We start from the raw sequence: 12,735 nt of genomic DNA, 5'->3' as shown, positions 1-12,735 counted from the left end.
CCTGGTGGAACCACAGTGGCCACTGTGACCCTGCAGGGCCTTGTGGAACCATGCAGAGCATTGTGACAGAGCAGGACCTGGTGTCATGATGGGGCCATTGTGACACTGCAGGGCCCCATGGAACCAAGGGGCCAGGGCAGCTCCTCAGGGACTCCTGGAATGAAGGAAACATGTTTGACACTGTGGTGGCCCTTGGGACCAAGAAGCCATTGTGACAATGTGGAACCAAGGAGAGCATTGCTGCACTGCCAGACCTCATGGAACCAAGGATCCACTGTGACACTGCAGGGCCTTGGGGGACCAAGGATCCATTGTAACACTGTGGGGCCCAAGGATCCAAGCAACTTTGTGACACCAAGGGGTCCCATGGAACCAAAGGGACATTGTGACACTGGCAGGCATCATGGAATCATGGAGAGCATTGGGACACTCTGGGGCCTCATGGAAACATGGTGACACCAAGTTGGATGTGAGTGTTGATCTGCTGGAGGGCAGGAGGGCTCTGCACAGGGCCCTGGACAGGCTGGATCCAGGGCCCAAATCCAACAAGGTGAGGTTTAACAAGTCCAAGTACCGGGTCCTGCACTTTGGCCACAACAACCGCTGCAGCACTACAGGCTGGGGACAGAGTGGCTGCAGAGCAGCCAGACAGAAAGGGACCTGCAGGGACTGATGGACAGCAGGCTGGACATGAGGCAGCAGCGTGCCCAGGTGGGCATGAAGGCCAATGGCTCCAGGCCTGGATCAGGAATGGTGTGGCCAGCAGGAGCAGGGCAGGGATTCTTCCCCTGTGCTCAGCACTGGTTGGGCAGCACCTTGAGTGCAGTGTCCAGTTCTGGGCCCCCCAAATTAGGAAGGACATGGAGGGGCTGGAGCATGTCCAGAGAAGGGCAACAAGGCTGGGAAGGGGTCTGGAGCACAAGTCCTGTGAGGAGCAGCTGAGGGAGCTGGGGTTGTTTATCCTGGAGAAGAGGAGGCTCAGGGGACACAAGGTGATGTCAGGGCACAGGTTGGACTTGATGATCTCCAAGGCCTTTTCCAACCTTGCTGATTCTGTGATTCTCTGAAACCAAACTTGGAGCAGTTACAGGATGAGCCCTGGGCCTCCCCTTCAGCAGCTCCAGCAGCCCAGGTCCCTCAGCTTCTCCTGGCAGGCCCAAAGCCCATCCTGTCAGTCCTGCAGAGCCTCTGCAGCTCCTCCTCATTGCCCAGAACAGGGAGCCCCAGAGGCAGACACAGCAGCCCAGATGTGCCCCCCTGGCCTGGGGTGCCTCTGGCAAGGGAGCAGCAGCAGGCACTGCAGGAGCCTGCAGACAATTCCTGCAGCACTTGTAGGATGACCCTGCTCCCCAAGGGACGTTCCCATGGGGCCAAGTCAGGAACTGCAATGGGGAGTGGGGCCAGAGAGGAAAGGGCAAACAGGGATGGGCTGTTTGCTCGGGAAGGAACACAGGTGGGCAATGGGAAGAAATCTGAAGCAGGAAGAGTGGAGAAAGAAAAGGAGAAGCAGATGAAATGCTCAGGGCAGTTTGGGGGTGGCTGCCAGGCAGCCCTGGCTCTGAGCAACAGCGTCTGCAGTGGCACAGGAAACTCCCAGCTGATGGGAACAATCTTTCTGGCTGAGTGCAGAGGCCAGGACAAAGCTGAGTGGTTTCCCTGGTGTCCCGCAGGCCTTGCTGGCCCCAGGGGCTGATGGCATTTGTGCTCCCGCAGGTTCATGTCCCCACAGCAACAGCATGGAGGTGCTGCCCCTGCTGTGTGCAATGCAAACAGGGGCTGCTGAGGCAGTGCTGCCGTGTCTGTGCCTGCAAGGATGGGGCACCTGTGTGAGCTGGGGGAGAGGCCAGGGCTGCAGTGGGGGGATGTTGTTGGCAGTTGCATGCGGACGCTCTGGGACGCTGCCCTGGGCTGTGCAGCGCACTGGGGATGGATCAGCCCCTGCTCTGCAGCTCCTTCCCGTCTGCCCCAGGGCCCTTGCAGAGCCCCAGCCATGCTGTTTGCCCCCAGCCTGCCCACGGCCAGCCTGGGGCTGCTCACGGGGGTTTCTGTGCTGAGCATTGGCCTGGCCGTGTTCTTGAGAGAGCCTGGGCAAGGAGCCTGGAGCCCCCAGGGCCTGGCCTGAGGCGTCAGCGCTGCCCCAGCAGTGCCCATGGCCTGTCCCTGCTGCAGCCCCGGCACTGCCACCCCCAGGGCTGTGCCCGGCCCCGAGAGCACTCAGGCCCTGCAGCAACACCAGGGCCACCAGGGCAGCGGGGCAGGGCCACGGCAGCAGCACTGGCAACACCAAGTGCTGCTGCTGCTGCTGCTGGGCACAGCTGCTGGGCCAGGCCTGATCTGCCCCAGCTCTGCACACAGACATTGCTGCTGCAGCTCCAGAGAAGGCAACAAAAGGGCATCTCTGCAGAAAACTCTGCTGGAAGATCCTTTAGCTCCTTTAAAGCCACCAAGAGCACAGCCCCTCATTGACACAGTCTGTTGGCACAGGGAACGTGGAGAGAAACAAAATGAGAAATGGCACAAAGAATGACATTTATTTGTGGACAATATGAAAAAAAGTAAAACAAAGAAAAGCAACCCCCAAAATAAAAACTACAAGAAGTATCAAAGATGACTTTTATTGCAAGTGATTTGCAGAAATTGGCCAGCAGTTTAATGTTTCTGAAACCATCCAGTTATCAGTCTCCACACTGCAGCCTTGAGCTCCTGGTTCCTCAGGCTGTAGATGAGGGAGTTCAAGGCTGGAGGCACCACCGAGTACAGAACTGACAGGGCCAGATCCAGGGATGGAGAGGACATGGAGGGGGGCTTCAGGTGTGCAAACACTGCAGTGCTGATGAACAGAGAGACCACGACCAGGTGAGGGAGGCAGGTGGAAAAGCCTTTGTGCCGTCCCTGCTCAAAGGGGATCCTCAGCACAGCCCTGAAGATCTGCACACAGGAGAAAACAATGAACACAAAACAACCAAGAGCTAAGCAGATGGAAAACACAAGAAATCCCAATTTCCTGAGGTTGGAGTGTGAGCAGGAGAGCTTGAGGATCTGTGGGATTTCACAGAAGAACTGGCCCAGGGCATTGCCATGGCACAGGGGCAGGGAAAATGTATTGGCCGTGTGCATGAGAGCAGTGAGAAAGGCACTGGCCCAGGCAGCTGCTGCCATGTGGGCACAAGCTCTGCTGCCCAGGAGGGTCCCGTAGTGCAGGGGTTTGCAGATGGACACGTAGCGGTCGTAGCACATGATGGTCAGGAGGAAATACTCTGCTGAGATGAAGAACATAAAGAAAAAGAGCTGAGCAGCACATCCAGTGTAGGAGATGTTCCTGGTGTCCCAGAGGGAATTGTGCATGGCTTTGGGGACAGTGGTGCAGATGGAGCCCAGGTCGCTGAGGGCCAGGTTGAGCAGGAAGAAGAACATGGGCGTGTGCAGGTGGTGGCCGCAGGCTACGGCGCTGATGATGAGGCCGTTGCCCAGGAGGGCAGCCAGGGAGATGCCCAGCAAGAGGCAGAAGTGCAGGAGCTGAGCTGCCGCGTGTCTGCCAATGCCAGCAGGAGGAAGTGCCTGATGGAGCTGCTGTTGGACATTTGCTGGGGCCTTGGCATGGGCATCTGTAAGAAAAGTAATCATGGAATAGTTGGGTTTGGAGAGGACTTGAAATGTCCCAGCACAGCCTGGGGGCACTTTCCCCCCACTGCCTGCCCAGGGCTCTGCTGCCTGGAGCTGTCCCTGCCAGCAGCTGCTTCCCTGTGCCCAGGGCTGGGCCCTGCCAGTGCTGCCAGAGCCCAGCCCAGCCCTGGGGGCTCAGCTCTGCCCTGCAGAGCCCTCCCAGCTCAGGCACTGCCCAGGGGCTGGCCTGGCTCTGCAGGCTCTGATGGCAACGTCAGAGCAACCCTGAGGAGGCTGGAAAAGTGACACTGATGCTGCCTCTGAGGAGGCCTGTGCTGATTTCTGTCACTGCCTGCTTTATTCAGATCAGAGAGAAATTTGGTTTTTCTCAGCCTGAACTGAGAGATGAATATCTATGGGCAATTTCCCATCCATGCAACCTAGAGCAGTAGATTAATAAAGCAGGCATTTCCCTTTTATTCAGGTCCTCCCTTGCTGTGCTCCCAGTACCATGTACTTGGAAATGTTCTGCAGTTCAATGCCATGCTGGGAGCAGTCCTGAACAATGCAGCATCCTCCCCACACAAGGAGAACACTCCCTAGCCTCACCAGCTGTCTCCTGCCACACAGATCTTGTCCCCCAGCGCTGGCAGCAGCTGCCAGGGCTGGCTGAGAGCTGTCCCTGGCAGGCAGCAGAGTCCCTGCCCCAGCACAACGCCCTGGGCTGCAGGACCCTGCTCTGCAGGACAGCCCTGGGCACCCCTGGCTGCTCTGCACAAGAGACAATCAGAGAATGTACTCACAGGCTCTGCAGGCATTGGCATGTTCCAGCTGCAGGAGATGGCTCCAGGAGCTGCAGCTGCATTGTCCTGCAGCCAGAGATTCCTGTGCCAAGGGCTGGCAGTGATTGTGCCCCAGGCACTTCTCAGCCCCTTCCCAGCCCTGACTGATTGAAGCTCTCTGTGCCTCTGTGCTGTGCCCGGGCTGGCTGCAGGCAGTGCCCCAGCCCTGCTGGGCTGGCACAAGAGCTGCTCATCAAGAGAAATGGGCTTTTGAAGCTCTTCTTGGTGACCAGGAGCTGCCTCTGTGCCAGGAGCCCAGCCCAGCTCAGCAGCACAGACACAGCACAAGGACTTTAATCAGCCTTTGGGGCTTTGTGCTCAGGCCCTGAACATCAGTCCCTGAGAGGCAGCTGAAGAAACCTCTCCAGAACTCCAAGGCAGAATCCAACTCCAAAGTTTATTGGACTTTTAATGGGTCCCAGTGAGGGACACGACTGAGCAAGTGTCCCCAGGCCCCAGGCAGAGCAGAGAACTGCAGGCAGTGATGACAGGTGGGGACAAAGAGAAGCCAAGTCTTGGTGCCCTGGGGCACAGCAGGGTCTGTGCCACCAAGGGCTGGGAGGAGACACCTTGTCCTGAGGCCCTGGGGCCTCCTGGCACAGCCCCAGCCAGGCTGGGCACTGCCAGCCCCTTGTGCTGCCCTCAGCATCCCCCCCTAGCCCACATCCCAGTGGCCTCAAGGATCTGCTGGAAGGAGTCCCTGGGGAGCCTTGCTCAGCAATGGCCCTGGGGGCTCCTTCATGCTCCCTGCAGGGGCTTCAGCTTTTTCAAAGCACTTTGGGTTTGGCTTTTGCCTTGGAGTCTCTGAGAGGTTTGTGCAATCATGGCCTCCAATTATCTGCTGTAATTAGTCCCTGGAGAGGCTTTGTCAGTAACAACACTCAGTGGAGCTCATTAATGCTTCAAGGTACTTCAGTTATTTGAAGGTACTTGGTGTTTCCCTTTTGATACAGACTCTGTGAGAGGTTTGTGCAATCATGGCCCCAATTATCTGCTTTAACGAGTGAGTCCCTGGAGAGCTGTGTATTGACACTCAGTGGGGCTCATTAATGCCTTGAGATACTCAAGGTTTTTGAGGTAGTTTGGATTTTCCTTTCTACACTGAGTCTCTGAAAGGATTTCATGCCATCCTGGCCTCCAATTCTCTCCTCCAAGGAGTCCATGAGGAGCCTCTGTTAGGGATGGACCTCAGTGGGACCCATTCATGCCTCAAGACACTTTGAGTTTTTCCTCTGACTTTGACTCCTGGAAAGGTTTGTGCAATCCCCTCTCAGGCCCTGAGGTTCCAGACTCAGCTCCAAATGCACCACGGGGCTCATTAGGATCAAGCAACTCCTGATAAACCATGGCTCTGCATTGATTTCCCTCTGCTCTCGTGTAGTTCATCAGGATGATTTCCTTTTACAGTTATGGAGAAATATTTCAAAGAGCTTCTAAGAAATATGTATTCCTATTTTAAAGGGTGTCTTTATTGCTGTTCTTATTACACAGGATGTGATTGCAGCATTCTGTGATTGATATTGATCCAGGGACTCTCCTAAGGAGGTCTGGCCAGGTCAGAGAAGCTGTGCCTTGAGGTCTGACCCAGTGTGGACAACCTTGCTCCACATTCCCCAACCCCATCCTGTCTCTCCTCACTCACCTGGGACCTTCTTTGCTCAGAGAACTGGATTCACAAAGCCAAAGAGCGGCTTTTCTTCTTTTAGTTCTTCAAGCAATCTAAAACTCTTTGAGTTTCCCCATTGCAAACAGACACCCTCCTCAAGTGTGTGCCAAGCCCAAGGTGCCACCGAGACCACTCCAGACCTGCCCTGGGCCAGCTGTGAGGGTGGATCATCATCCCAGCCTGCACTGAGCCATTGCAAGGGGCTGTTGCCATGGACACTGCAGGGACCCCACTGCTGGCTTTGGGTGCCATGGCAACCCCCATCAGTTCAGGTTTCCTTGGAAACCAGCCCAAGGAGCCATTTCTGCAGCCAGGTTCCGTGGCCCCTTGCCTGCAGAGCTTTTGCTGCCCTGGGCAGCCATGGCAACCCTGAGGACAAAGCGGTGCTGGGGCTGTTCCAGGTACAATTGCAGTGACACTCGTTGGTGCCACCAGGTGCCATGGCAATGGCCACAGGGACCCGTTCCTTAGATTGGTGCCAAGGCAACCAATGCCCGGAGCCAGACCTTGCTCAGGGCTGGTGTCAGTGTCAAGGGCCAGAGGGGATCCCTTGCTGGGGGCTGTGCCATGGCCACCTGCCCTGTGCCGCGCTGGCCGCTCGGGCACCAGGAACCAGCAGCCAAGGGCACTGCCAGGGCCAAAGGCCAGGTCAGCCAGACAGAAAGGGGCAGCGCTGGGCACTGTTTCCATGGCAACCGGCACTGGGGGGGACACCTGGGTCACCTGGCCTGGCAGCTGCCATGGAAACCCCTGGCAGGCACTGAGGGCACAGCCCCTGGCATGGAGACACTGCTGGGCCAGGTGCTGAGCACAGGGCTGAGTACGCAGAGATGGTTTTGTTCTTGCTGAGCTGCAGCACAGCCAAGGCCTGTCCTGCCCCTCGTCCAGCCACGCTGGGGAGGGGCTGGGGCTGCGGGGGAGCTTGGCAGGGGACACAGCCAGGACAGGTGACCCCAACTGACCCCGGGCACAGCCCAGAGCAGAGCACATCATGCTCAGGGTATGAAGGGGGGGAACAAGGAGGAAGGGGGAATTTTGGAGGGAGGGTTTCTGCCTTGCCAGGGAACACTTAGGCAAGAGGGGGCCCTGTTTCTCCAGTGGGCAGGGTCACTACCAAAGACACAGACACCAACTGAAGGAATTGTGTCATTTATATCATGCACAGCTGCAAAGAATTACAAAAGGATAAGCTCAGCAAAGCACATCATCATTAGCAAAGAATTACAAAAGAAGCTCAGCAATCCATCAGAACTCATCATTACATTTTGATGACTAACCCCTTGGTGAAACACTAGAGGTGTTTGTGGAAGACAAAGATTCTGGCTGACTATCAAGGTACACCTTACAGACACCAGTAGTACTTTAGTGACACCGTTCTTCATCCATTTTTCTCAATCTCATCCGAGTTAGGAACAAGAATTCCGTTGTCCATGGAGCTGGCACCATGGTAATTCCAGAATAATGCCCCCAGGCACTTTGCTGTTCAGCTTTACCATGCTGTCTGTGGCTAACAAGGCCTGGGGGGGCCCTTTCCCCTCTGGCTGGAAGGGGCTGGGTCCCAGTCCCTGAGGGGCACCCGGGCTCCTGGATGCAATTCCTGTGCAAGTCCCTCAGTGTCACAGCAGCCTTCCCATGGAGCCCCGTGGATCAGAGCATTTCCCAAAGGGGCCCTTGGGGCAAACAGGGAGATTTGGTCTGGCAGGATGTGTAAAACAATGTCCTGTCAGATCTACTTGTTTTCACACAGAACACTTGGCTGCAGGGACACATTCCCATTGTTCCTGCCCAGGTTTCAGGACTCAGAGTTGTCTTTCCTAGGAGCTGCTCCTTCAGCTGCCTCGGGAGGGCCATTTGGCCTCTGGACCCACACTCTGGCTCCATTATTAGGGCCGCTGGATCCAACCCCTTTATCTCCACAAACGGTGGTGATTGCAGGTGGAGCTCCTTTCTTCACAATCCTTCTTAAAATTGCAATATTGATAATTGTGCTACCCTGTCATGGGGTTGAATAATCCCATCTTGTTCACCATTGTTTAGCACAATTCCTTTTATTTCTCCTTGATATCTGCAACAATAATTCCTCCTCTCATGACATGACCACTTTGCAAGGCCAAGCTCGAGTGAGCAGTTGGCAAACCAAAGTGCCCTGGAGGAATCTGAATTTCTGTTTCAGTATAGATAGCTCTAATTTGCTTTGAATTTGTCCAAACTAATTCCAATGCATGAAGGCCCAGCCCTGCAGCCTCTGGGCTGGCCCTGCCAGGGGCCATCACAGCCAGAACAATTTTCCAGGCAGCCCAAGTCTCATTGCCCATGGTTGGATTTGCAAATTGGGGGCAGCCGTGCACAGCCAGGGTGTTTCCATTTCCCCAGTGGGCCATTGTTAAGGGCATGGAGCACATCTGGGAGATGGGTTCTCCATGGGCAAAGGTTCCCATCTCCTCATTTTTTCAACTGCTTTTTTAACAACCCCTTCACCCATGCAACCAATCCTGAAGCTTGTGCATAGTCTGGTACATTAAAAACCCTGCAGTCTCAATCACTGCATTTTTCACAGGAACAGACAAAGCACTCTGCATCACAGTATCAGCAAACCCTGTAAAAATAGCCAATTTCCTCCCTTCCTCCTTTTTTCACTGTATACAATCTCACAAAGTTGACCACTGACATTAGGGTCCTGGCCAATCCTGTTCTGTAGGGTATTTAGTGTTACATCCCTGAGCAGCCAAAGCTACCAAATTAGTAATGTCAGCACTATTTCACATTATTATAATTTTATATGTACATATTGATATAGAAATATAGATATAGATATGTAGATATTGACATATATATATATATATAAATCTATAAATATAAACATGAAGGTCTTATTATACTATAAATACATATACAGTTATTTATTATATTGATATTTCACTTGCACCAATGCATCTGAGCTCAAGATTGAAAGCTTCTTCTGTTGCTCCACATGGCAACATTCCAACAATAATTGTTCCTTTTGAAGCTGCTGTTTCCAATGGACTCTTAACAAATTCATCTTTGTTTGCCCAAACCCACAAGGTCTTTTCCTTTTCCACGTGCAATTTTTGGATGCATTTGAAGCCATCCAGGGGTGCAGCCTCTTTTACCCGACTGCCCCACAGCTCCACGGGGCTCCAACCTCAGCCCACTCCAGAGCCAGGGAACTCCAGGGAAGGGCTTCCCATCTGGGAATTTCTGATGGCACTGATTCCTCACATTGACACTGAACAAGTGACATTTTGTCGGGATCTGGCCAGACTGGGCCAGTTTTGTTTTACCAGTGGGCAGGGTCAGCACCCAAGACACAGACACCAACTGAAGGAATCAGTGTCATTTCCTGCAGCTCAAAGCAGCAAAGAATCACAACAGGAGCAGCTCAGAAATGCACCCAACCATCCCCACCAAAGATTGCAGCAGTGATTGAGAAAGATCCAGCCCCAGTTACCCTCAGCCTTTACCATCGCCCAGACCAACACAGCAGCTGGGGAAGCTGTCACAGCCAAGGGCTGCAGAGCCACTCCTGGGCACTGGCAATTCCTGCAGGTGCCTCCAGCCACAGGTGAGTCTCCAACCCCGCTGGGAGAGGGCCCAGCTCTGACAGTGCTGAATGGACAAACTGACAGCACTTCTAGTGTGGCAACATCTGGTTTCATCCTCCTCTTGGCTCCCTCCCAAAGCCTGACCAGGGCCCCAGGAGGAACCAAGGGAGGTGACTTTGACCATTCAGCCCCAAACAAGGCCAGATGTCAGATTTCATGGCCTTGTCCGGCTTCTAAATACACAAAGGTCAATACATGTTTCACTAATGAGTGGCTACATCTATCACAGTGCTAATGACCATGCATATTTCATTAGGGAGCAGATACAAAGATAACCTTTGCTTGGAAGGTTCATCCAGAGGGCACCTTGGGCTCAGGGCCTGCTGTTCAGGCCTCACTCAGGGCTGGTGTCCAGGCCTTGGCACTTCAGGGACGTGGTTTAGTGCTGGGCTTGGCACTGCTGGGTGAGCGGCTGCACTGGGTGAGCTCAGAGGGCTTTTCCAACAGAAAGGATTCTGTGATTCCATGATTCTATCCACTGCATTCAGCTGGGGCTATTTTAGCAGCATTACTTTGCTCCAAAAGTTCCCTCTTGCCCAGCTCCTGTGGCCTGAGGCTTCAGCTCTTTCAGCTCCTGGTGCTGAGCTGCTCATGCTGAACGAGACCACTCGGAGAGAAGAACACAGTCCATGCAATTCCTTCTGGGACACGGAGAGGGGAGGCTGTGCAAACAGGAGCATTGTTTGCTGTGGCCTCCTCTCTGCCCTTCACGCCTTTCAGCGCTTGGAACCAGCCCAGAGCTTTCTCCAAGAGTGCAATGGAGCAGCTGTTCCTGCTCCTGGCTCTGGCTCTCTCCAGTCGCTGCACTTGCCTGCTTCTGTCCCTCGTGCTGTGCCCTCTGTTCCCCAGGGCTGGCTGGCTGCTGCCCAGGACTGTGGCACTGGCACAGATCCAGTGCTCCAGAGCCTCCTTTCTGTGCCCTTGGAGCTGCCTGGGCACAGCAGCCTTTTCCATCTGCAAGCCCCCCCTGGACAGGGAGTGCCCAGCTCCGTTCCTTGCACAGCCTCCAGGAGCCCAGGGCTGCCATCTCAAGTCCCTGCTGGCACTGGGGGCTCCCAGGTGCCTCAGGCTGCTGTGACACCGCTGCACACGGGAGGGAACAGGGGCAGGGGCCGTGCTGAAAGTCAGCTCCATCTGCTGCTGTGCTGCTGCTGCTGCTGCTGCTGCTGCTGCTGCTGCTGCTCTGGGGTCATTTGTGCAGCCCTGGCCCAGAGTCAGGGATCAGATCCTGCCAGTCTCTTCCAGCCCTGGCTGCTCAGAGTTTGGGCCTTGGAGCCTCAGGTGGCCAAAGGCAGCTGCTCCTGGTCCCTCTGTGTGCCCGTGTTCAGCAGTGCTGCTCCATCAATTTGTGCCCAGCAACAGGGAAAAGCCTCAGCCCTGCAGGGCCAGGAGCTGCCGGGCTCTGCCTGAGCAGCTCAGCCAGCAGGAAGGGAGCTGCTCCACACGGGAACCAGGAGCAAAGGACATTCCTTTGATAGGACATGTTTTCTATTTAAAGAAAAAAAAAGGAAAAGGGAAAAAAATAGGTAAATTGTAAAAGATATGAATAAAATCCAAGTGTTAGAGAAAAAACATAACATAATGTTAGTGAAAAAAACAAAACATAAATGCAAAGTTACATTCTTTGCATTAAGAGGTAAATGATCTTTTGAAAAAGAGAACTCAGTTATTTACATTGTAAATGTGCTGATGCCATGGATCCATCTTGCTGAGTTCAGCACCCTTTTTTAAATTTTTTGAGGTTGTTTCCAACATTGTTAAACTGTGGGTGAAGCAAAGGGAAAAAGCTTTGTGCCCTGCCAGCTCCAAGCAGGACGGGGAATGGAAACTCTGTCAAACCCCAAATCCTTTAGAAGATGACCTTCCTTCTCACCCTGTGAATGAGCTGCACATTCCCGTTGAAACTGTCAGGGATTTCTTGAAGACACAAAGTCCCACTGACAGCTTTTTGCTCTGGTTTGGCAGTGCAGAAGGGCAATTCTCCATCCACCAGCTCCAGACTGCACTGCTTCAGGAGCACGGCCCACTCGCCAGCTTTGGCCCACTCGTGGCACTTCTAGAGGAGGAAGAAAGTGCAACTGCACAATTCCAGACAATCGAGAAGGAAGAATGGGACAGACAAAACAGCCTGTGCAGATCCAGGCATTCAGCTGGGACTGTGGAGAGTTTGGGTCCTTGCCAATTGGATGTGTGTCCCCAGCTGCAATCTCTGGGCCTGCAGTAGAGTCTCACTCACTGCCAAAGCAGAAAGCTCAGGCGCTGTGCTGGCAACAGGCTCGTCTGATGCAGAGCTGCCAGAGCAATGTGAGGGCAGAGCCAGCCCAGCTGGGCCCAGGGCTGAGCCCAGCAGAGCCCTGGCAGAGCCCAGAGCAGCCTCAGCAGCCACAGAGCCCGGCTGCAAGGAGAGAAAGCAGAAACCGCCCATCAGCTGAGGGCTCCTGTGCCCTTGTGCCAAGGCCTGTGGTGCCCAGGCCATGCTGGCTGTGCCCAGAGCTGTGCCCAGAGCTGCCCATCCTTGCTGCCCTTGGCAGCAGAGCAGGAGGGCAGGACATGTGCCCAGCCTGCAGCCAGCCACGGCACATCCAGCCCTCAGCAGCTGCCCAGAGCAGGATGCTCCTGTGCTCGCTGCCATCTCCCAAAAGCTCTGATCCCACCCTGCCAAGCACACAGGGACCCACCTCACGCCATCCATGGCTGGAAGAAAAGCTGCTCCCAAACCATGGCCTCAGCCTTCTCCAAGGGCAGGGCCCATCCACGCCACAGCTGCTCCCAAGCACTTCCCCATTGACACTGGACCACCTGGAATGCTTCCTCTGGAAAAACAAACAACACATTATTGAAAAGAGATTAGATGCAAAAAGGGAAAGCAAGAAAAACAGGAAGACTCATATATCTTTCAGGGCCTTGAGGAAGGCCCAACTCCTACATGGTAGGGAAAAACCCAGCCATGGCTGAGGGAAGCCCACACTTTCTCTCTTCCCCTGTGCACTGCCCCCAAAAT

At 54.5% G+C, this 12,735-nt stretch overlaps 2 protein-coding genes across 2 annotated transcripts in view; one reads left to right on the top strand and one right to left on the bottom strand.

Annotated features, from left to right (window-relative positions):
• LOC136569710 (zinc finger protein 271-like) overlaps positions 1–12,735 on the top strand; it is a 366,367-nt gene that overhangs the window by 156,104 nt on the left and 197,528 nt on the right. The gene's annotated exons all lie outside the window — the stretch shown is intronic.
• LOC136569682 (olfactory receptor 14J1-like) lies at positions 2,650–12,426 on the bottom strand. Its single transcript, XM_066570048.1, has 2 exons — positions 12,413–12,426; positions 2,650–3,382 (listed from the first exon to the last, which is right to left on the bottom strand). Exons 1-2 carry the CDS (start codon positions 12,424–12,426, stop codon positions 2,650–2,652), a joined length of 747 nt encoding a protein of 248 aa, XP_066426145.1.

The sequence above is a fragment of the Molothrus aeneus genome, unplaced genomic scaffold, assembly GCF_037042795.1.
Source record: "Molothrus aeneus isolate 106 unplaced genomic scaffold, BPBGC_Maene_1.0 scaffold_19a, whole genome shotgun sequence".
Classification (NCBI taxonomy): domain Eukaryota; kingdom Metazoa; phylum Chordata; class Aves; order Passeriformes; family Icteridae; genus Molothrus; species Molothrus aeneus.
The sequence above is the reverse complement of the archived record's forward strand: the minus strand, read 5'-3'. Positions and strand labels throughout refer to the sequence as shown.